The sequence below is a fragment of the Mustela putorius genome, unplaced genomic scaffold, assembly GCF_011764305.1.
Source record: "Mustela putorius furo isolate JIRA1106 unplaced genomic scaffold, ASM1176430v1.1 tig00000151_pilon_pilon_pilon, whole genome shotgun sequence".
NCBI lineage: Eukaryota > Metazoa > Chordata > Mammalia > Carnivora > Mustelidae > Mustela > Mustela putorius.
Genome location: NW_025421296.1, coordinates 1,235,047 through 1,260,342, shown reverse-complemented (window position 1 = coordinate 1,260,342; position 25,296 = coordinate 1,235,047). Strand labels below are relative to the sequence as shown.

At 38.9% G+C, this 25,296-nt stretch overlaps 2 protein-coding genes across 14 annotated transcripts in view; one reads left to right on the top strand and one right to left on the bottom strand.

Annotated features, from left to right (window-relative positions):
- CSPP1 (centrosome and spindle pole associated protein 1) overlaps positions 1-11,494 on the top strand; it is a 167,847-nt gene extending 156,353 nt beyond the window's left edge. For 10 of the 11 annotated variants that reach the window (XM_045075701.1, XM_045075697.1, XM_045075703.1 and 7 more), the window contains 3 exons: positions 4,106-4,215; positions 8,635-8,773; positions 10,626-11,494. In XM_045075701.1, the coding sequence (XP_044931636.1) occupies positions 4,106-4,215; positions 8,635-8,773; positions 10,626-10,834 (458 nt within the window). In that variant the 3' untranslated portion in view covers positions 10,835-11,494. The other variant, XM_045075700.1, reaches the window with a different exon arrangement.
- Positions 11,495-12,524: 1,030 nt separating this feature from the next.
- The window catches only part of ARFGEF1 (ADP ribosylation factor guanine nucleotide exchange factor 1), a 155,963-nt gene continuing 143,191 nt past the window's right edge, over positions 12,525-25,296 (bottom strand). For 2 of the 3 annotated variants that reach the window (XM_045075689.1, XM_045075691.1), the window contains 6 exons: positions 23,259-23,391; positions 19,529-19,668; positions 18,020-18,188; positions 16,549-16,687; positions 15,460-15,577; positions 12,525-13,991 (listed from right to left, as the gene is read on the bottom strand). In XM_045075689.1, coding sequence (XP_044931624.1) covers positions 13,827-13,991; positions 15,460-15,577; positions 16,549-16,687; positions 18,020-18,188; positions 19,529-19,668; positions 23,259-23,391 — 864 coding nt within the window. In that variant the 3' untranslated portion in view covers positions 12,525-13,826. Of the gene's footprint in view, positions 13,992-15,459; positions 15,578-16,548; positions 16,688-18,019; positions 18,189-19,528; positions 19,669-23,258; positions 23,392-25,296 lie in introns of those variants that run through there. The other variant, XM_045075690.1, reaches the window with a different exon arrangement.

Sequence of the window (25,296 nt, the reverse complement as noted above, 5' to 3'; positions counted from 1 at the left end):
GGATCTAAATATGTAGCATGTTGACTACAGTTAACAGTACTGTACTATAAACATGAACGTTGCTGTGAGAGTGGAGTTTTAATGTCCTCACCATAACAAGAACAGCAAAATGGCAATTCTGTGAAGGAGGAAGAGGATGTGTTAACTAGCCTTCTTGTAAAAAAAAACATTTTGCAATATGTAATTGACCCTTGAACAACATGGGTTTGAACTGTGCGGATCCACTTCTCTGTGGATTTTTTCTCTGTAAATACAGTACTGGGGAAAGTGTATTTTCTCAGTAACATTTTCTCTTCTTTTTTTGGAAGAAAATATATATATATATATATATATATATATACACACACACTTTTGGACTCCTCAAGTCAATTTACTGTTGACTTGAAGCCTTACTGATAACACAATTAACACATACTTTATATGTATATATATATAAAGTATGTGTTAATTGTGTTATCAGTAAGGCTTCAGGTCAACAGTAAATTTTTTGAGGAGTCCAAAACTATATGTGGCTTTTCAAACATGCAGGGCCCCTGCATTGTTCAAGGGTCAGCTATATATGTAATATCAGATCATCACATTGTACACCTTAGACTTACAGTGTTCTATGTCTGTAGTAAATTAAGCTGGAAAAAACACAAATTGACTATAAAAAAGAAATTCTATCAATAATAAGTTTCTAAAACAGAAAGCACCAGGTCCAGATAGCTTCATTGGTGGATTCTCCCAAATGTTTAGGGAAGAATTCTATCAGTTCTCTACAACCTCTTCCAGAAAACAGAAGTAGAGGGACACATTCTGAGTGTCCGCATTACCCTAATACCAGACAGAGAAGAGTGCAAGAAAACTACATACCAGTACCTCTCATGAACATAGATGCAAAAATTCTCAGGAAAATATTAGCAAAATGAATTTAACAATGTGTGAAATACCACAACCAAGTAGAATTTATATCAGGTAGGCAAACTTGTTTATATTCAGTTAATATAATTAATCAAAATGTAATCATCCTATTAACAGGCAAAAGAAGAAAAATCACATGATCAGTATCAGTAGATGCAGAAAGGCACTGAACAAAATCCAACACCCAGTCATGATAACTCAGCAAATTAGGGCTATAAGGGAGCATCCTCAGCTTGATAGAGAATATCTACAGAAACCGTACAGCCAACATCATATTTAATGATGAGGAAATAGTAACTTTCCTGTAAAGACCAGGAAAGGGCAAAGAGGTCTCTTCTCACTGCTCCTCAACATCATTGTGGAAGTCCTAGCTGATGTGCCAAGACAAGAAAAGGAGGAATACAGATTGGGAGGGAGAAATAATACTGTCTTTGTGCATAGATGATATGATTGTAGGAAATCTGATGAATAAAAGAAATCCTGGTACTAATAAGTAGTTACAGCATGGTTGCAGGATACCAGGTCAAAACACAGAAGTCAGTTGCTTTCCTAGATGTACCAGCAATGAACAGGTGGTCTCAGAAATTTAAAACACAGTATCACTCACATTAGCATCCCCTAAAAAAGAAATGTGTAGATACAGATCTCATACTGATTTTATTATGAGAAAAACTATAAAACACTTATGAAATAAAACAGGTGATTTCATGTTAATGGATTGGGAGATGCAATATGGTTTAAGATACCAGTTCTTCCCAACTTGACCTATAAATTCAGTACAATCCCAGTCAAACTGATTCTCAAGTTTATATGGAGAGGCAAAAGATCCAGAATAGCCAGCTCAGTATGTAAAGAGGACAAAGGTGAAGACTGACACTTCAACTTTATAAGTTAATAGTAATCAAGTGGTTTGGTATTGGCAAAAGGATATACAAATAGATCAGTTGAACAGAATAGAGTCTAGAAATAGAGCCAAACAAGTACATTCCATTGTTTTTTGACAAAAGAGCAAAGGCAGTTCAATGGACAAAAGATGGTCTTTTCAATAAATGGTGCTAGAACAACTGGACATCTACATGCAAGAAAAGGAATCTAGACACAGATCTTACGCCCTTCAACAGAAACAACTCAAAGTGGACCATAAACCCAAATGTAAAATGCAAAATTATACAACTCCTAGAAGATAACAGAGGAGAAAACCTAGAAGAACTTAGGGATGATGATGACATTTTAAATACAATACCAGAGGTGTAATCCATTAGAAAGAGATTGGATAAGCCAGACTTCTTTAAAAACTTTTTCTTTAAAAACAGTGTCAAGCGAATGAGAAGAAGAGCCAGAGACTAGGAGAAAATACTTGGCTAAAGACCCATCTGATAAAGGAATGTTACCACAACCAAGTAGAACTCTTAAAACTCAACAATAAGGAACAATTCAATTAAAAGATGGGCAAAAGATCCAAACATATTTCACTAAGGACCTACAGATGGCAAATAAGCATATGAAAATATGTCTTTAGGGAAATGTAAATTCATAACAAGATACCACTGTTAGAATGGCCAAGATCACAGGAACTCTCACTCAGTGCTGATAGGAATGTAAAATGGTACAGCCATCTGGGAGACAGTTTGGAAGTTTCTTAAGAAACCAAAACATACTCTTAACAATCCTGCAGTCACACTACTTGATATGTACACAAAGGAGTTAAAATTTATGTCCATACAAAAATCCACACACAGATATTTACAGCAGTTTTATCAGTAATTTCCAAGAACTAGAAGCAACCAAGATGTCTTTCAGAAGGTGAATGGATAAATATACTGTGATACAACCAGACAGTGAAATATTATTATTCTGTGCTGAAAAGGAATGAGCTACAAAACCATGGAAAGATACAGAAGATCCTTGAATGCATTTGTATGAAAGAAGCCAATCTGAACAGGCTACATACTATAGGATTCCAACTTTATGACCATCAGGAAAAGACAAAACTATGGAGGCAGCAAAGAGATCAGCAGATACAGAGGAAGGAATGGATAGGTGGTGCACAGGAGAGTTTTAGGGCAGTGAAGCTATCCTGTGGGTATTGTCATACTGGATACATGTCCAAACCCATGCAATGTACACCACCAAGAGTAACCTAATGTAAATTACAGATGTTGGGTGATAATGCGTTAGTGCGGGTTCACTGATTTTAACAAACATACCACTCTGTTGATAGCGAGGTAAGCTATGAGTGTGCGGACGGGGTGTTTTCCACCCTGTTTTCGTCTTTTTTTTTTAAAGCAAGTGCATTAATGGTTGGGTATATACAGAAATCACAAAACTTTATTTTTGGAATTTTAAAAAACCACATCTCTTTCAGTAAAATGTAGTTATTGCTGCCTTTAAAAAAGCTGTACGTTTTAAATATCAGAAATTTGAATATCACTTATAGGGCAAATGGTAGTATTGTATCAATATTAAATTTCCTGAATGTGATAAAGGTATAATGTAGGAGACAGTCCTTGTTCTTAGATAGTACATACTTCACTATGTGGAGATGAAGTGTCAACTTACTGGTTCACCATTAACACCATCACCCCCCATATAAAATAAAGTATATGTGGCAAAATAAGAATGGTGATTTTAGGTATTTATTGTATTATAACTTTCCTTTAGGTTTTTCAAAATAGTCTTTTAAAATAAAGAGTTGGAAAAATTCTAAATGTTCTAAATGGATTACCTCCACGATCACTAGAGAGGTTGTGATCAAAAAGACTGATAATACCAAGTGTTGGTGTATGGGTTAACTAGAACCTTCTTATATTGTAAAATGATAGAACCACTTCTGAAAATGGTTTGGTAGTTACTCAAAAGGCTAAACATAGAGTTAAACAGAATATCCAGCAATTTCACTCCTAGGAATATACCCCAAAGAAATGAAAACATATGGCCACAAAGACATGTACACGAATGTTCACAGCAAATTAGTAACTCTCAACTAGAAACAATTCACAGGTCCATCACCTGGTGAATACATAGATAAAATGTGTATTCCACAAAAGTTACTGAGCTGTTTGTGTACATTTGTAGTAGCTGAATTTTATTATATGTAAATAATACCTTAAAGCTAGTAAAAAACAAAGTATTGGTTTAGCATGGAGTAAAAAAATTTGAAATGATGGATGTTTAAGGCTTCTCCTTTGTGTGGTCTTCCTAGGTGCTTATGGCGAGACATATCCTGCCATTGAAGATGACATCCTCCCTCCGCCGTCCCAGGTGCCCTCTGCAAGGGAGCGCAGGAGGAACAAACAGAAAGGACTGGACTTTGTATGTATGAAGTATCTTTTTCTTTTTTCCCTTTTCAGTTTAGGAGAGGTCCGGGTTCTGACCATTTGGTCCACAAGAGACTCGTTTTAAGCCCAAAGACACCCCCAGATTGAAAGTGAGGGGGTAGAAAACCATTTATCATGCTAATAGACATCAAAAGAAAGCTGGGTTAGCAATTCTTATATCAGACAAGTTAGGTTTGTTTGTTTGTTTTAAGAGCGAGAATGAGAGAGAGAGTGTGACAGAATACACTAGCAGGAGGAAGGGACAGAGGGAGAAGCAAGCTCCCCGCTCAGCTGAGAGCCCGATGTGGGACTTGAACCCAGAAGACTGGGATCATGACCTGAGCTGAAGGTAGATGCTTAAACGACTGAGCCATCCGCACACCCTGAAACAAATAAGATTTTAAACCAAAGACTGTAATACAGGATGAGGAAGGACACTATATCATAATTAAAGTGTTTATTCAACAAGATCATCTAATAGTTGTAAATATTTATGCCCCTAACATGGGAGCAGCAAAAAATACAAACCAATTAATAACTAAATCAAAGAAACACATCAATAATAGTAGGGGACTTTAACACCCTGGGAACTGAAATGGACAGATCATCGAAGCAGAAGATAAAAGGGAAACAAGGACTTTGAATGACACACTAGACTGGATGGACTTCACAGATATCTTCAGAGCATTCCATCCTAAAGCAACAGAATATACATTCTTCTCCAGTGCACATGGAACATTCTCCAGAAGAGAGCACATCCTGGGTCTCAAATCAGGTCTCAGCCGGTACCAAAAGACTGGGATCATTCCCTATATATTTTCAGACCACAATGTTTTGAAACTAGAACTCAACCACAAGAGGAAAGTTGGAAAGAAGGCAAATACATGGAGGCTAAAGAGCATCATACTCAAGAATGAATGGGTCAACCAAGAAATTAAAGAAGAATTTTAAAAATTCATGGAAACAAATGATGAAAACACAACTGTTCAGAATCTTTGGGCTGCAGCAAAGGAGGTCCTAAGAGGGAAGGACATAGCAATATGAGCCTTTCTCAAGAAATAAGGAAGGTTTCAAATATACAACCTGACCTTATACCTAAAGGAGCTGGTAAAGGACAACAAATACAGCCTAAACCCAGCAGGAGAAGAGAATAAATAAAGGTTAGAGCAGAAATCAACAAAACAGAAACCAAAGGAACAGTAGAATGGACCAAGGAAACTAGGAGCTGGTTCTTTGAAAGAATTATTAGGATCAATAAGCCCCTAGCCAGACTTATCAAAAAGAAAACAGAAAGGACCCAAATAAGTAAAATCATGAATGAAAGAGGAGAGATCATGACCAATACCAAAGAAATAGTTTTAAGAACATATTATGAGCAACTATATGCTAACAAATGAGGCAATCTGGAAGAAATGGATGCATTCCTAGGGACTTATAAACTACCAAAACAATCACAAAGAAAGAGAAAACCTGAACAGACCCATAACCAGCAAGGAAATTGAAGCAGTAATCAAAAATCTCCCAAGAAACAAGAGCCCAGGGCCAGATGACCTCCCAGGGGAATTCTATCAAATATTTAAATAAGAATTAATACCTGTTCTTCTGAAGCTGTTTCAAAAAAATAGAAATGGAAGGAAAACTTCCAAACCCTTTCTATGAAGCCTGCATTACCTTGATCCCAAAAGCGGACAAAGACCCCACCAAAAAGGAGGATTACAGACCAAGATCCCTGATGAACATGGATGCCAAAATTCTCACCAAGGTACTAGCCAATAGGATCCAAAGGTACAATTGAAAAACCCTCTGCAGTAGGCGCCAAAAGTACAGTAAAAGGATTATTCACCACAACCAAGTCTATATATATTAATTAATTATATATATAACATATATTTCAGCCATCAAAAAATGAAATCTTGCCATTTGCAGCGATGTGGATGGAACTAGAGGGTATTATGCTAAGTGAAATAGGTCAGAGAAAGACAATTACTCACTCATATGTGGAATTTAAGAAACAAAAGACAGGATCATAGGGGAAAAAAGGGGGTTAAAAAAAAACAGAAAAATCATAAGCGACTGTCAATCATAGGAAACAGAGTGCTGATGGTTGCTGGAGTGGGGATGGGTGGAGGGACAGGCTAATGGAGATGGACATTAAGGCGGGCATGTGATGATATAATGAGCACAGGGTATTATGTAAGACTGATGAATCCTAGGCCTGTACCTCTGAAACCAGTAATATGTTACATATTTATTGAATATAAATTTTTTAAAATGTTTGAAAATAAATAAGTAAAAGTAAAAAATATATTGTGGTGGTCCAGTAATGAGTGAGCACTTGCTGTGGATAGAGGTGACTTTAGGCTCCACCACCAAATAGTTCCCTAACCTTAGTAGGTCATTGAATTCTGGTACCTTGGCTTCTCTGAGGTAGTGTTTTCCTATCTCCTAGTGTGGTTATAAGCCTAGCAGTCCCTGGCACAGAATGTTCATTCCACACCCTAATCTTCCTCCTCCTCTGTTGCAGAATATTTGGATTTCAGAAAGTACAAGAAGCAATTGATAAACGTTTATTGCAAAGTATGCTTTATCCTCTTAGACACTTAAGCCTATTATAAAGTATTTTGTTCAGATAACCTGTCCAAGGTCACATTCTATAGGAAGGCTGATATTCAACCTATATTCTTTTCATAGAATGTGTGCAAATTTTTTTTTTTTAATTTATTTGACAGGCAGAGATCACAAGTAGGCAGAGAGGCGGGCAGAGAGAGAGAGAGAGAGAGGAAGGAAAGCAGGCTCCCTGCTGAGCAGAGAGCCCGATATGGGGCTCGATCCCAGGACCCTGGGATCATGACCTGAGCCAAAGGCAGAGGCTTTAACCCACTGAGCCACCCAGGTGTCCCTGTGTAAATGTTTTTATAGTATACCCAGTAAAAAGCCCTTGTGACGTTGTGTACTTTGTTGACTAGATAACTTTGGGCAAATTCTTAAACTGTTGCTGTCCTATATATGTGACATGGAGATACAGTTAGATAATATATATGAACCATTAGCACTGAATCAGGTCCACAAAGGATAAATGCTGTTATTAGCATTATTTTTTGTTTGTTTGTTTGTTATTAGCATTATTACATGTGTAGCTTTAGTAGGTGGAAGTAACTTGTTTCCCCAGCAACCATCAGTCTACTTTCTGTCTCCATAGTATTTCCTTTTCTGGATGGATACACAGAAATGAGATATGGTCAAGTTTTAGCATGTCAGTACTTGCCTCCTTTTTATTGCTGAGTAATAGTCCTTTGAATGGGGATTCCACATTCAGTTTATCCATTCAACACTTGATGGACATTTGGATTGTTTCTACTTTTGTGTACAAGTTTTCTGATGATTTTCATTTCTGTTGCATGCATACCTAGCAATAGAATTGTTGTGTTATAGAAGTAACTATGGTCAACATTTTGAGGAACTGCCAGACTGGTTTTCAAAGTGGCTACACCATTTTATACTTCCACTAGCAATAGATGAAGGTTCCAGTTTCTGTATCATGGCTACACTTGTTACTGTCTCTTTTATTATAGTTATTATAGTCATCCTAGGGAGTGTGAAGTCTCATTGTGGGTTTTTCATTTCCCTTATGATGTTCAGTATCTTCTTTTAAGATGTCTGCAAATCCTTTGCCCATTTTCTAATCAGGCTATTGTTGCTTTGTCAGTTATGTATTTGAGATTCAAGTCCCTTATTACATGTATGATTTGCATAGTTTTCTCTCATTTTGTGGGTTGTCTTTTACATTGTTGATGGGAGTCCAACTTACCAATCTTCTGTTTTATCACTTGTGCTTTTGGGGTCTAATAATTAGAAACCATTACCTAACCCAGTTACTTGTGTTTTCTTCTAAGGAGGTCAGAGATCTACTCTGAGTTAATTTTCGCAATTGATGTGAGGTGTGGGGATCCAAATTCATTCTTTCGCATTGTGGACAATCCAGTTGTTCCAGTAACATGTTGTTGAAAAGGCTCTTCTTTCCCCTAGTGAATTTTGTTGGCCTTTTTGTCCATAAATGTAAGGGTTTGTTCCAGGACTCTATTCCATTGATCTGTAGGTCTCGCTTTAAGCCACTACCACCTGAATTGATTACTGTAGCTTAATGGATTCTTAGCCCGTTGTTTCACTTTTTTTTACCTTTTGGGTCCTAAAATTTCCCATCTTCACCCAGCCTGGCAGCATTTACATATTATTATCACAGATGCTGTATCTTTACCTGAGCCTGCATGAATAAACACCAGAACTTAAATGGAAATCTGTAGCATTTATATTCTACTTTATTCCTTACACTATATATTTATCAGGAGCAAGAATATTTTTAGGTTCACTGATTGAGGTCAATGTTTGTTTCAAAAATTCTCTTTTCTAATTACAGGATAACAATCATCCTAATATGCCACCAGATGGTCTCTCTTTAAGATCTGTGTCCAGTATAAATATTGATCAGCTTAGGATGAAAAATGAGGAACGGATGCGAAAACTGAATGAACTTCAGAATAAACTGATTAATACAGGTAAATGGCCAGTCTTAAGGGACTACAGCACATTCTGTAAGAACTCAAACAGTTTACAAGAAGTTTTACAGCCAAACTTGTTGGCTGGGGGACGATGCAGTGAATTTTGCAATCCCTTTGAGTTGTAAGGCCTAAAACCACAGACACTATCCAGGAAAACCTGGACTCCGGATCAATTTTTCATCACATTCTACCAGAGAGGGTATGCTTTTTGAGTGGATTTTTTTTTTCTTTTTAAATTTTATTTATTTGTCAGAGCACAAGTAGGGGGAACAGCAGGCAGAGGGAGTAGCAGACTCCCTGATGGGCAAGGACCTTGATGCAGGACTTGATCCCAGGACCCTGGGACCATGACCTGAGCTGAATGAAGGCAGACGCTTAACCAACTGAGCCACCCAGGTGTCACCTGAGTGGATTCTAAACCGATGAAATTTTTATTACATATATCCAGGCTCTTTGCTTTCATCAGGGAAAATGCTGGTTAGTATCAGCATCTCACTCCCCTTACCGAACTGAGGAATTATTAGAAACTAATTTGACAACTTTGAAGTCTTTAGAGAACACATCTATTATGAGTTTATAGTACTACGAACAAAATTTTTTTTTAACTTTTTTGCTTGGCTTTTAGTGCCATAGACAAAGCAAAGCAGCCCCAGGTTGATGTTTCTTTTTAGAACAGAAGCCAAGGTTTAGTGTTTTTCTTAGGGCTTCATGGTCTCTCGTTGTTTGGGTGACCAGCAGGATGATTCCTTAGGCAGCTAGTGAACCCCTCAGTACTAGTTTTAGTGAACAATAGAGTGGTCTTTTGGGACAATTCCCTTTAGTCTGTGAGGCTACATACAATAAGCCTAATAGCAATCTTCCTATCTTTAACACTTCATTTAAATTTAAAACTATACTCCTATAATCTCTAGGAGTCAGGGTATCATATGTTCTGGTGGCAGTTCCATATCAAATGCCAGCACATATGGTAAACTGAAGCAGTACTTTTCATATCGTACCTGAAAAAATGTGGACCAGTGGGAAAACATTTCTTTAAGTCTGCACTGAGGATTGCCTATTCTTAAATTTCTTTTAGAACCAGTAAGGGTGATTCATAATTAACAGGGGTATATTTAAATTGAAAAAAGTAGAGCATTTAAAGAATCTCTTACAGGTTTTTAGCTTCTAAACTTCTTTTTAACATTGTCCTTTCAAACAGGAGCTTTTTGGTATGATGTGGAGTGACTGCTTATTAAATTGACTGCACATATCCCTTTGCTGGGCTAATTCTTCACAGACCGGGAGATGTTTAAAAAAAAAAAAAAAAGACATCACAGGGTAGGAAGGCAGATTTTCCTATTATATCTAATAAGTAAAATACAGAAATAGTTGAGTATATTCAATTAAAGAATGAAACTTAAGGACCTACCTTTTAATGGAGTAGACAACAACCTCTTAGATTAGGTACAAGAATGGATGTAATTTCATCTCCTGTCTACCTGTCTAGTGCTTTCCTAAAAGGATTTCCTCTCCTTAGAGCATCGGTAATAGGTTTGGAGTTTCTAAAACTTTGCTGGACTTAAAAGTTTTGTAAGGTTGCATACACTTCTGCAGTCAGCTTAACGTTTATCGCTCTTTACTTTGCTGTTTTGGAATCCCTGTGGGTGTTGGCACCACAGAGTCACCTATTCACTTGACCGTTATTTTCCTACCTCTAAATGAGGGACCTGAACAAAAGAGTACTTTGTAGAACGTAATCCTGTGGAGAAATGCAGGGCTGGAATGGCTTAAATTACAGGAAGAGATCTGTGTGCATTTCAACTCCTGGCCACCAGTGTTACCTGAGTCATGTCCCTCTTGCCTCCTTTAGATGATGAGAGTTCACTGGTTGACCCCGATGACATGAAGCATGTGGGGGACGATGGATCAAACTCTGTAGCCACTGAGCCCTGGCTCCGCCCAGGCACCTCAGAAACGCTGAAACGGTTCATGGCTGAGCAGCTGAACCAGGAGCAGCAGCAAGTTCCTGGAAAACCAGGCACTTACAGTTGGCAGGGCCTGTCTACAGCCCATGGTTAAAATAAATCTGTACTGGACCCAGCAGTGCCTTTTAAGGTGAAAGGAATGTCAAATCGGAACATTTAATAATACGTGTGCTACTTTTGGCCCTGTTACTTACCCAAGTATCATCTGTATATAAGGTGTTTTTCCCCTATGATGATGTATAATAAAGATGTATATATTCTGTACATAAATAAAAGGCAATGATTAATTTATAGAATGTATAATTATACAGAATTATTTTTGCATAATTTTGCCATAAATTGGGGTGGTAATGAACTCTTGGAATCAACTACCATATGTGCATTATTTTAAATTCTGCTTGTCAGTAAGATAAGGTGAATAAAACAAGTGTCTTAACAATACTGTAAAACCTGAATATGCTTGTATGTACATTTGCCATTGGCAATGCTATTCAAAATAATTCATTTAATAAATACATTGGTTGTAGCTGAGTATTTCAGTTGCTAGGTAATGAATCAAATGTGCTAGTTATTTCCATGTCTTTTACAGCTACTCATTCAGTATAAATGATGGGGCAATCATAACTGATTTTATTCCCATAAGCCATACATTAAATACATCTTTTTGCCTGTTTATGCAAATGAAGGCATTACGTTTACTAATTTATATGACTTAACAACTACTCAATAGAAATAAATTATTTTTTATTATCAATGTCAATTTCTTATTTTAACTGGAATTGAGGTTTCGAGACAAGGTGTTTTAGAAGTTGAAGACAGGACCACCCAGGGTCCAAGGACAGAGACTAGAATTGTTGCTGTGCCATCATGGACCCTTGGATAAGTGAGTCAAGTCTTCCTAATCACTCCATAAGTGGTACCTTTAAAAAAGTAGAGATTAAATCAAAATCTGGGAAATAATTCCTTGGTCTTTAGCATTATGATGGCTGAGAACACCCCCAGACACTCCTTCTTGTACATTTCCACTAATGGAACTAATGGCGGACAGTGTAGACAAGTTTACTACAAGTGTGAAGTTTCTCCATTTTGAATTTTAGCTATGCATATTTTATACTCAACTTTGTAACCTAATCATTGTTTCTTTTACGTGAAGATTTTTCCTCTTATATCTTCATTTGAAAGTATCGTGAAAGCCTCTGTCTCCTGTGGGGAGGGTCCTGAAACTATACCACAAAATAACAAACCACCAGGTCATCTGAAACACTTACCCATCAGATAGATTGGAAGGTCATGGTGGTTCCCAGCTATGAAGGTAGGTGACTCCCAGCTCTAGTATCTATCTGGGCTTGCACGGGGCTGTCTTGGGGGTAGTAAATATGTTATACCTATAAATGCATTGTTCAGTAACTCATCTAAGGTATGAGAGCAAAGACTGAAGACTTATATTTTTAAACACAATCATTATCTTAATGTTCCATTTTTTGTTCAATGCCATAGTATCACACAACTCCTAGGACACACAATGACCCCGACAAACTGCCCCAAAAGTGACTTCAGCTCTCTTAGCCTTCACACAGTGTAGCCTTATTTTGGGTTACATAATTTTAATTATGAATAACCTATGGCTGAGAAAACATGATCCTAATGCCAAAAGCTGAAAAATATCAGAACTAAAGAACACTGAATTTGTAGTTCTGGCCAAGAATATTCCTAAATTGTTCAGCTTTTAACAAAGAATCAATGAAACCTGGGGCTGTAGATTACACAGGTTTTGATTGCACTGATGAAATAATCCAAAAACTTTATTGACCTATAACCTGATTAGAATATGCCAGATGAGAATCAATATTGTACAGAAAGTTGTACAGAATTTTTTACATAGAAAACTTTACATCTGTACCATATACATTTTATCCATCTGAAAAAATTTTCTACATCCACTGTTAATACGGAATGCTTGACAATCTTGTCTTTTTTTAACCATCAGAGCACAATTCACAGTATGAATACATTTCCAGTAAATCTAACTCCCCCAACCATGCCAGATTTGTTATTTTAACATATTCAACATTAAATTCTGTACATAGAGTAAAATCTACATCAAGCCCCGCCACCCAAAAGAAAAAAGAAAGTGACAGCAACCTAGATTCATTTTGCAGTGATTCAAGTTTCGGTCCATGAAGGATCAACTCTATTTTAATGGCTCATCTTTAGAAGCCCTAAGAGAAGTATATTACAGGTAGTTAGGTCAGTAGGAGTATTTTCTACTTTTTTTGTTGTTGGTCATGACAAGTGTCAGACACAACAGCTTTCTGGGCATGTTAAACCCTCAAATTTTCCACCCCCCACAAAAAAGGGCAAAACCAAAACCCCCACAAAATAAAAAAGACAAAAAAAGTTCAACCCAAATGTTTAGTGCATTTGACAAAATATTATAGGTATTTAGCAAATGAATAAGAAAATAAAGAAATTAAAATAAAACAGTGCAGGAAGAACTATATAATGTTTAAGATTTTTATATTACAGACCTGCATCTCTGTACATTTTTCACAGAAGGATGATTACCAGTATCTCAGATAGCCTGAGTGTGCAAAAATCTTCAGAATAAGAATACCATAGTTGCTAAATATCTTTTACCATGAACAATAATTTCTTCTTCTCCCTCCCACCCCCCAATTATAAACATTTTATCCTTCAAAATACAGCTCTCCTGAGTTGTACTTCTTGCAGAAGTTCAAATCTTTACATCTATAGTTCTTTGGGTAAAGTTTTACTTCCACACCTGCTGAAAATGTATGGGGCTCTCCCTGCTGCCACGGACAGGGAAGGACACATGAACACAAGCTGACACTGTGGAAACAGGCTTTCTGCTCAACATGAGCCCAACATGACAAACAGAATCCACCAGATTACTAAGTAGGGACTGGAGCACTGCAAGTTTGAGTTACAGTTCTAAGCATCTTTACCAGTAACCCTCAAACACTGCAATTCAGAGAAACCGTTTTTCAGGTAGGAAACCTCAGCTCCAAGGTCCTTTTTAAAGAGCGGAGGGATGTAAACGCCAACAGAAAAATACCGAGTTGCCATCATTGCTTATTTATTCCAAGTTCCTGTTCAGGTGGTTGTGATATCTGAAAAACTACTCCAATTCGCAGAAAAAATCTTCTAAGAACAGCACGAAGTTCAGGAATCAAATCAAATTGCATAATTTCACATAAGAGAGGGTAGTAGAATGAAGCATGAGCTTTAAACTGGGGAGAGAGGGAAAGAAATGGCTCCATTAGCAGTGCTTGCATTCCAAACCACAGAACCTTCTGAATCAAGCTCCTTCAGGGGCCCGCACTGATCAATGAAGACAGAGGAAAGGCATCTGTGTAAAGCAGGGACCGTACGGATTATGGAACTGAAGAAGGGATATTCAAAAGATTCACTCAAATGTTATTCAATTACCTACCCTTATTTTGAAAACCATTTCCCATTACATTTCCTTGACAAACTTCTGACAAACTTTTAGTATCACTGCTTTTCCTGGGTAATAAGCAAAAGTAAGAAGACAAGCAGGAACCACGGTTGAGGTTTTTTTTTAATAAGCTATGGGTTATTGAAACAATCTTGTTTCTTGAAGAAAATTTTAATTTTTATGGAAAATTCTACCTAACACTGTGATATAAAATTGCAATCTCCAGGCAAAGATCAGACGTTCCACATTTATAGTTTAACTGAGGTACTGTGGTCGTCTTTGCTGGAGTTCCTAAATCCTCCACAGAATACAACTTGCCTGCCTGTTTTCTCTCTGCTGCTCTCCACACCCAACAAGGGCCTAGAAAGGAGTATGATTGATGGTGCCACAGAAGCCCATGGTGGAACCAGACAGACTGGGGTCTGGAGGCCTTCCTGGCCACACAGCTGCTGGTGCCTTAGGTCACTTCTCCAAGCTTTATCCAGCCCAGGAGTCAGAGGTAAATGCAGGTAGACTAGAGCACATGACTTGGGATGAACATCTGTTCAACACCGAGTGACACCATCTTGACCCCAATCTCAGGCTACCTCACTAGGCACTTTTAAACCAATTCAGGGATCACAGCAACTGGCTTCCAATTATAAAAAGGAAAATGCATATTTTTAAAAATCTCAATGTATATATTTACTTGCATATGTTGTTGTATATATTTAGCTGCATATTTTTAAATTGATCATCATTTCTACCGCTTTCAAATTCTTAAATGAGTTTATGGCCCAATCACTAGGGTCCCTGTGTTACATGGAACCGATAAATATGCCAAAGGAATGGCTGAAGCCTGGAGCACAAGCCTCAGACCCAGAAACAGTGTTGGTGAGGACAGAGTATAGGGCCAGAGGCTGGGCAGGATGGCAGTTTTCAAAATGAAGCAGTAGCGACTTCAGGGGTCAGGATGGGACTTGCAAAGTGTGGGGGACCCAGAAGCTTCTCAGGGTGTCCCAAAGGATTCTGATTCCTTCTTTACTGAATCCCCTACACTGCTTAGACAACAAAGCAGGATGAGGAGGGAGACCCTCCTCATGGGAAATACCCATGAGGAAAGGGGCCACCGTGGTCCGGGACAAAGTGGCACCATGGCCTGCGCTTTGCTGGCTCCACCTCTGAGCCTCAAGTCTGCAAGCTGGCACCCCTGCCTCCCGCTTGAGCATGATGCTGGTCAGGCTAGAAATGCTGGGCTGGAGAAGACATCTCATACTTACCCTATTGTCACTTATCTTTAGAACTTTAGTTAGGAACAAAAGCAGTAAGTTAGTCCAGGCTTCTCGATGACTCTCTGACGTTAGAGTAAGGAAGTAACTTAGGGCTTCGCTGCAGACACTGTAACAGAGAAGGCTCACTTGACATGTGTTGCAAACCTGCTGCTACAGGCATTCATAGAGCAACAACAGCTGGACGAGGTGGGGAGGGACTACTAGGAACTGATTAAGAGTCTATCTGCTAACACTAGCTAGTGTCAACATAAACGTATCCTTTTTAAATGAGAAGAAAACCAGACATTAAAGAAACCACTGCAATGTATCAGGAAACGCATTTTTCTGAAAGTTTCATTGAATTTCAGAGACCCTATGCAGCAGCACACGTACAAGCCTGGTGTTAAGAAACCAGGGCTGAAATCTGGGGCGGCTCTTCCCTACACGCACCGTGAAGGTGAGACACGTCTGGGTCTTGAAAATCTCATCAGTAAAGTGGGAAACAGGGACAAAGTCATCTCTTGAAGTTCTAAAATGTACTTAATTGGTCTCTGAGAACATCTATTCCCTGAGAATATATGCAGATACAATGAAGAAGACAGCATTCTTTCTGAATGGCATATTTCATTCTTAGCATGAGTTTAAAATTTAAAGAACAGAATCTCAAGCTGTCATGAAGTAAAAAGAGAATGCAAAAAAGGTAACACTAAACAAAACTCCAAATATTTTTTCAAACTAAATGCAGGCAGGTTTTCACTTTCACATATGACCTGTTTGTAAAAATACAGTTATCTGTGGCATGAAAAAGCCCCAAATAGTCTAAAGTTTAAAATTTTAAGGGAGAAAACTTTTTTCCTGTCCTATAGCAGTAACAACAGACACGATCTGCTCATGTCATCAACTGTGCAAAAGTGCGTCCATCTATAGGACTCACAATCTAATTTTCACAATCTCTTCCTTAGGCCCCAAGCTATCTGAATGGTCCTGCAGCGGGACTAGGATGTGGACTCTGCCCTGAGTACAAACCTAGTAGCCTTTTCCTACTCTGTACCATGCAGCCACATGGGTCAAAGGCAGAAACTGAACCAAGAGTCTTACTTTAAAAGCCTCTGCTGGACCTCCTCCCAGGCACTAACCCGGCTCTCATCCATGTACATCCGGAAGAGAATGCGCAGCCCACACGCAAGGCTGCTCGTCTCCTGCTTCAGAAGGTTAGGTTTGGATTTGCCCTTGAAGCCTGCAGGAAAGGGAAGTTTCCAGGATTAATTTAGGAAGGCATCTCACAGAAAGACAAAAAGCCTTGTATGAAGGCACATTTTGTGTACATTCAGTTGTAGCATCTGCTGCTTACAAAGCAGTGCAGGAATTGCTCAGAGAAGGCACACCTTGAGACTGTGGGGGGAGATCAGTGGACTGGAGGCCCAAGTAGGAGGTAATTTCTAGGTTTAAAATGTTCGTCCTTTCAAGCCGGGGGCTAGGGGAAGGGCGGAATATGATATACAAAACCATGTTGGCCTCGGAAAGCAAAACTCCTCGAATGAAACTACACCTGAAAGCTCCGTACAGCTTATAGGAGGGCTCCTGGATGAACAGGCGCAGACCTCTCAGGAGTGAGAAGGTTTCAAAAGGCCACCAGCATGGTGAAGGGCCCAATGTATATGGAAACAGGGAACCTGGTGACGTTAGCAGGAGTGGTCCTGGTTGAATGGCAGAAACAACTTGGGTTGAATAAAGGGAAAAAAATGAATATAGACTATTCTTCCTGGAAGTTAGGCAATACAGGGAAAAGGAAGAGCAAAGCCATGGGCTTAATTAGGAGTTGAACAATCACTTTAGATTAAGTAAAATATGCAAATATAAAGTATCCAACACTATTTCACAGAGTTTGACGTTCAATAAACATTAGCTCTCTTTTTTTCTTCATATTTTGCTGCCTCTCACTCTTCCAGCACTTTTTTTTACCTGAGGTGCCAAACAACTATTTCTTAAGTAGAAAACCAGATGTCAGTTCAATTATTATACTTAATTATATACTCTATTTATATAATTAAATTATACCCCAAATTTTCCAACTTGTTAAAAAATATGCCTCCCTCCCTCAAAATATCCACTTCCATTCTGAGGTATGGCCATTCCCAGATAAGCACGGAGATGTCATCTGAATACATAGGCAAGGATATCACGTTCAGGACCTTTACACACTTTTTCTCATAAAAGGGCACCTTTTGTACGCTGACGGTATCGACAGGGAGGCCCAGAATGGGTCAACAACATGAAAAAAAAAATGTATAGTCAAATCAAGTAACAGACTGATTACACAAGGGGGAAACAAATTTCTCCTAGCAGTAGCTTATATTACACATTATAGTATATATTATAAACATATTATTATATACTATAATAAAAGTTCTGGCTGGTAGACTGCCTTCCTACTATTATTAAGGTAAAAAGTTCATATAGTGTAAAATGCATACACCCGAATTATACAACAATGAATTCTGATAAATGTACACCTCTGGTGCACAAGTGTTAATGGTGAACATTAAAATGTAATACTTGTGCGACTTACCTGCTTTCCACAGAGCAGTCCTCTGTTCGTTGTTGGAATTAAATGCTTTTGCAAATCTATGGGACTCTAATAAGCAGTCCAGTAGCTTAAAAAGTTGTTGTGATGTTAAAAAGCGGTACATTCCTTGATCTTGTGTATCAACTCGAACATCAAAGTCCACAGCATCTCTCTTTGGAAAACAAACCACCACAGCACATGTGTACACACACACACGTTCACAAATTTTAGTAAGTTTAGAGCTCAACATTCCTCAAAGTTCAGTTTTACGATCAAGCCACAGAACTCTATCTCTTTTATCGCAACAGGAAATAGGGAGAGGTCCATCTTTCGTTACTGCATTTCCAGAATCTTCCTTCCATGCATCCTCATCATCAAGGGCCACCTGCTATCTTTCCAATTCCCTCCTCCTATCTTTTGACTCCAGGAGCTCTTCTCTTGTCAGAGCCTACAGCCCTTCCTGTTCCTTCCCCGACTTAGGTCCTCTCTTCTCTTCTTAATCAGTTTAGACTCCATGCGCTCCAGTTATAATTATTCTCTTGCATAATCCCTCGCTCTTTTTAGATTAATTAGCTGGCAAAACCACCTACTCCACATCTACACCCACACAACAAACAGACTGGAGAAAACAGACTGGTTTTTAAAAGTGGGCTCTGGGTGTTGCCCAGCAATCCTGCACTGCCCTAGTCTGCTTTCCCGGATGACTAACTCATGTTTTCTCTTCTCTATGTATCTAGAACTCTCTTCCCAGCCTCATTTAGTGGATAATTTTTCTTCTCATCTCTATCAGAAGAGACATCCCACAAACTCTGTTCTGCAAGTGCCCCTGTCTTTTACATTCAGTTCTCTCTCTTCCCTGGAGCACTCTCATCAGGGAAAATGCTGCAATACTGTCAATCTTAAAGACAATACAAAGCAAACCCTTCTCTTGACCCCTTCCATCCTCCTCAGCAATTATTCTATTTCTCTATACCCCTTTACAGCAAAACTTCCCTTGACAGAATTAACAATATTTGCTGCTTCCAATTTCTCTCTTGTACCCATTTCCGTAATACTTTTGTCCCCAACATTACAATTAAACACAATGTCAAGGTCACTGAAGTCTACCAAATTGCTAGAGGGTGATTCTCAGATGAAATATTACTTGGCCCTCTAAGCATCTGACAGAGAATCACATCCTTCTCAAAACATTTTCTTCATTTGGCTTCCAGGACACCACTGTCTCTTGCTTTCCCCTTGCCTCATAGATTCTTATTCTCAGGCTCTTTACCAGCTGCTTCATCACTAGGAGCTCTAACCACAGAAGCCCCGGGGTCCCGGTCAGCGAAGCTCCTCTCAGCTGTCCACACCTACTGCCTAGGGCATGTCATTCAGTCCCATGGTTTAAAATGACATTTCTGTGATGAAGGCCCCTGAATGAAATCTCTAATGTGACCTAAGCTCTGAAGTCCAGACTGTGAAAGCCAACTTCTCCTCAACTTGTAAAAGCAGCCATTCCCCCCATGTCTGTACCTGTGCGGCGGCTAGGTTTTCGGCATCTTCCTTCTTACTTGTGGCTGGGAAGAACACAATGTTGTCGATAGTCTGGATGAGTTCCAGCTGCACAACACATTTAATCAACAGGGCGGCAAACAATTTTTGTTCTGGAAATTCTGTGAGGAAACCCACCCCAATGCACATGCAAACAAAAATTATTTTGAATCCTTTATAATTTCTATGACATTATAATGCTAAGGAAATATTTGTATGTATGAAGGTTATCTGAACATTTCACACTGAGGACATACTGCTTTTGCACATAAGCACTACTCAATAAAAAAGTAATCAATTTTTAGAAAAGCCTTACAAAATTAATTTTTTAAATAAACAAAAATATTCCCAAGGACTTAGAACAGTAAATAATGTTCAAAAAGATCCCACTACAACTTTCAAAATAAGATTTAGGTTATCCTTTAATAAAATGTAACAAATGGATTAAAAGCTAAGATTTTAGTAGCATTTACTAGAACTCGTTTGACCTTTGAATGTAAGTAATATAAAAACCTATACCAAAAGAAAACAATAGGAACCAGATCTGTGAGAAAGGAAGTGAGAGACAGCCACAAATTCTGACAAATGGGGTAATACTGAGGGTTAACCAGAGCACATATTTCATTTGGATCCAAGTTAAAAACTGTAGCACACTATATTTTTCAAATGTATCCATAAACAAGGAAATCTATAAAAAGCTATGCTAAGTACATGATCACAAAACTAACCAAACTTCAAAGTAACAAAATGTTCTCCATGCTGAGCAGGCAAGATGAAACACAGCTAATTCCTCTAGCCCAAAGGAATCTGCTCAACAAGGTATTTCTGACAATCCCCCAACCCATAAGGACATGTTCATAGAAGAACTTTGTATTTCCCTGACCGTCCCAGTTAAGCAAATGCTGAAGCACAACGTAGGAAAAGAGGTCTCAACTACTGAGATGCTGCAAGAGCAGTGCTGACATGTGACTCCAAGGGAGGCCCAAGGTCATACCTCAATCCTGGGATGTCAGGGCCAGCTCTTCCAGTGAGCTTTCCAGAGGCAGGTGACTGCCCAACGGGAGCAGGCTGTTTACCACTCTAGGGCAACGACTGGCTCAGCACTGGATGACTTAGAATTCTTCAGTCTACTTTTGCATTTAGTACAAATTCCCTTTTGTGGTACCAATTTGTGGAACTTAAATTCATGTTTTAGGGACAGCAAAACAACTCACATGGATTTATTCTTATTGAGGTCATTCATTAATAAAGGTTCCTTTCCAGAAATGCTGTTGTATTTAATACTTACTACTAGATCACATATTAAAAAAACAAAACAAAACAAAACAAAACAAAAAAGAAGGAAGCCACAAGTCCCACAACTGTTCTTCTTCAGTGTCTTTTTCCTAGTCCTTTACCTCAGTCAGAGCTGACACATATCAGTCATTCCTTCACCTCCCCCATTCAAGTCCTAAAAGTCAGTTCCTAGAGCAGGAGACTCCTGAAAGCACAGCTGGGAGTCAGCTGACATCTGACAGGATGTGTTCTCATTAGTTCTAACATCAGCTGCTAAGGGTGGGAACAGAAGCAGGGTGAACTGAGAGTACACCTGACGAGGCTCCACTCTGATTAAATGGGCAAAGCTGGACCTCTCTGCTTTCTGGTGTCCTTGGAGGATAAGGATCTTAACTTTAGACTCACTAGCAATGACCAGCAGCCTGTTTGGGGACAATATCTGTTTGGACAAATTTTACAACTAGGGCTGGTTGATACTGCCAGAGTTATGGTAGGTGACAGTGTTACTGGTTCACCCAAGCTAAGCAAAGATTAACTATGTGGGACAGCAGCTACAGAGCCAAGGCTAGATGGGGCAATCATGTTTTCTGCAAGTGTACATCCTACAGGCAGGATGAAGTACTCAGGTCTGTGTTACGATTCTTTGAGTAGGAGAGAGTCAGACAGCAGATGGCTGCCTCCATCAGACAGCAGAGGAGCCATCACCTGTCCATTTAATGAAAGGGCTCACGGGAACATGGTGGCCATTTGTTCTTCTCCCAGCTCCACCTATTCTGAGTCAACAATCCCATGGTGAACTGTTCCCAAAGAACTTCAAGGGGAGAGGGAGAGGAGTGTCTAACAGAAGGAAAGAAGTATGAGTCCTCAGCTCAGGGTGGGCGGGGCGCAGCACTCTGCTCCAGTTAAAGGTACATTCCTAGATTAGCCATGTGATAACTTTCTAATATACGATGAGCACACCCTTCCTTTACAAAGCTAAGTGTACTTAAATTCCATCTTGGGACCGAGAGAGAAGTCATTCACTATTCTGTCCTCAAGGCATGTTCCAGTGCAGACTAAAGCTGTCATGGATTCCTGCACAAGCCATGCTGTTCTCTAGAAACAGGAATCAAAAATGCAAATAAGCCACTCACCACTACCTATCTCCCTTTTAGAAAGTTTTAGCAGAACACAACGACTGAAGCTAGAAACTCCTTTCAAGTAGGACACCAAACCTATCTTCTCTCACGAAAGAGTATAAAGCACCTAAGATTAATAAAAAATTCTCTGAAAAAAAAATTAACTCAAAATGGATCAATGACCTAAATGTAGAGACTAAAAGCATAAAAAATTTTAAAAGGAAAACCTTCATGACCTTAAATCTGGCAATGGATTCTTAGCTATGACACCAAAAGCAAGAGCAAGAAAAAAAAATGGGTTTCATCAGAATGAAAAACTTTGTGTAAAATGTTATCAAAGTAATATAAGACTTATACAACAGAGAATATACATTTCTGCGAATCATATGTGACACAGGTAGAGTATCCAAAGTGTGTAACAAACTTAAAATTCAACACAAAAAGACATAAACCAATTAAAAATGAACAAAGAACATGAATAGGTATTTCTCCAAAGAAGAGACATACATATGGCATAAGCACATGAAAAGATCATTAGGGTGACTGCACAACACTGTGAATGTACCAAAAATTTTTAAGGATTTATTTATTTTAGACATGCACACAGAGGAGGGGCAGAGGGATAGAGGGAATCTCTAGCAGACTCCCTGATAAGCATGGAGCCTGACCCGGGGCACCATCCCAGGACCCAGGGTCACAACCTTAGCAGAAATCAAGAGCTGGCCACCCAGGCACCCCTGAAATGGTTACTTTTCTTATGTGAATTTCACCTCGTTTTAGAAAAGCAATTAGAGTTGTCCTGCTTTCCTCTAGGGAGGAGGTGGCTTTTCCTTGGTGTTGTAATTTTCCTTCAGTAAACAAAGTTGGATCAATTTTGTAAAACACAGAAGGGATTCCCCTTCTTTGTGAACAGAACTACGAGGGTGAGTGGAGAAGACGTGGTTTGGGGCAGCTGAGTGTAAAGGAGGCTGGCTCCACAGGAAGCTGGGTGCTCCTGCTTAGAAAACACTGTAGAGAAAGGCCCCTCAGGCCCCACTTTTGCAGAAAGGATATGGGGCTAACATGCAGAAGGGAATGGAGAGAGAAGACTCATGTGCTTGAGAAAAGACCTATGTGTCCGACACAAACATGAGTTGAAAGCATCTACGGAAAAAGCTGGTACTACAGGTATTAGTGGATGTCTAAGTTGGAACACACACGGTAACAGAGTGACTACACCATCAATTACAGTATATATTCTGTTAATATCAAAAGTAAAAGCAAACATTTCATCCTTTACCTATATAAAACAAAACACACTATTAGGAGACATAACTCACTTGTTGTATGTTTAATTTTGCTGACTTCTTCATTCACAGTAGAGACAGCAGCCAGTGGTGCTTGCTGTCTATTATCTGCAGATCTTGGCTGAACAGAATCCTGAATATCGACAGATTTCTGTGATATTGTATCCTAATAAAACAAAAAATTCATTATAAGTACAATGAATAAAACTTAAGGATGAAAACAGTTTCTGGTATGTTGTTTTTGAAAAAAATGATGTGTGTCATTATGAAAAGGACATTTTATGCAGTGTAATACCAGACACAATGAAAAAATTATTTAAAGTTACCGATGCTTGGGGGAAATCGGAGTGGGGGACAAACCATGAGAGTCTGGACTCTGAGAAACAAATTGAGGGTTTTGGAGGGGAGTGGAGTGGTGGGTATTATGGAGGGCACGTACTGCATGGAGCACTGGGTGTAGTGCATAAACAATGAATTTTGGAACACTGAAAAAAATTTTTTTAAATAAAAAAGAAAAAAAATAGTTACCTATGCTGACAGCCTTTAAGAGAAAATCTTCCTTTCTACCCCTCATTTGTTTCGGGCCTGGTACCACCCAAAAACAATAAAAAAAAAATGCAAGGCTTCACTGTGTGGAAAAGCTAGTCAGCAATATTGATAAACTGTCATGAAACCTGTTTAAACAGAACACATATGTGGCAGCGGTGGGGGACATTTCTGCAAGCTTTGTGTAGGTGGTGCGCAGGAAAGCTTTGTAGGGATGAGTTTAGGGAAAGACATTCTGTCATCCAAAAGAACTGGTGACCAGAAAGGTCAGTGAGAAGCTGCGAGTGTGGTGTCAGGAAGAAAAGCTCAAGTCCAACAGAACTATACCAGACCTTCGCTCCAGCATTAAGTATAACCTTGGAAAAGCAAAGAACACTCTTTTGAGTTAAGGTTTTCTAACCTGAAAATGGAGAGGACATTTTTCTTGTAAGTTATTAAAGATGAGGTAAGAAATGCAAAGCACTAGCACAGTGTCAGACAATATGTGATAGCTGGCATTACTATTCTAGCTTTATTTTGTTATGGCAATACTACACACTCCAGGTAGAATCCAGAACATGGTTTTCAGAGGGACTGAGAACTCTAACCTAACAGTCTCAGCCAGAAGCGACCTTCACCTGGGTTTCTGCAAAGAAGGCAGAGGCTTACGTTCCCTAGAAAGAGTATTAATCAAAACTGATATTTTAACTTAGATTTAAAATGTCACAGTTTATGATTTTTCATTTGCTGTTTCATATAAAACGGGGGTAATGTACCAAACAGGTTCAAAAAATTGCTGAAAGGATCAAATCTGAAAATATTTTTTAACAGTGAAGTACTACACAAATCTAAAGCCATATTATTATTGTTATAATTGTTCTTACTCATCTTTGTATTTTTCATGTTTAATACACAAGAGGACTTTAGTAATAATTATATAGACCCAGTGGAGTAGTTGGGTAATTTATTTGGCCACACTGGCCTGTAATACATTCAAAAAAATATTTTCTGAAGATTTTACTTATTTAAGAGAGAAGAGAGAGAGACACACACACACACACAGAGTCCGCCTGCAAGGTGTGCATGAGCACAGGAGGGAGGGGCAAAAGAGGGAGAAGCAGACTCCTGGGAAAGTTGGGGACTCAATCCCAGGACCCTGAAAACATGACCTGAGGCGAAGGGAGACACTCAAAGGACTGAGCCACCCAGGCCCCTATAATGCACTTTTAGATAAAAACTTAAATGGGGGCGCCTGGGTGGCTCAGTGGGTTAAGCCGCTGCCTTCGGCTCAGGTCATGATCTCAGGGTCCTGGGATCGAGGCCCACATCGGGCTCTCTGCTCAGTGGGGAGCCTGCTTCCTCCTCTCTCTCTGCCTGCCTCTCTGCCTGCTTGTGATCTCTCTCTGTCAAATAAATAAATAAAAATCTTAAAAAAAAAAAAAAAAAAAACTTAAATGGAAGAATGCATACAACAACACCTAAATTTGTAAGTTCTTTAAGGGAATGTTTATTGTTTAAAATTAACTATAAAAAAAACAACTCTTTT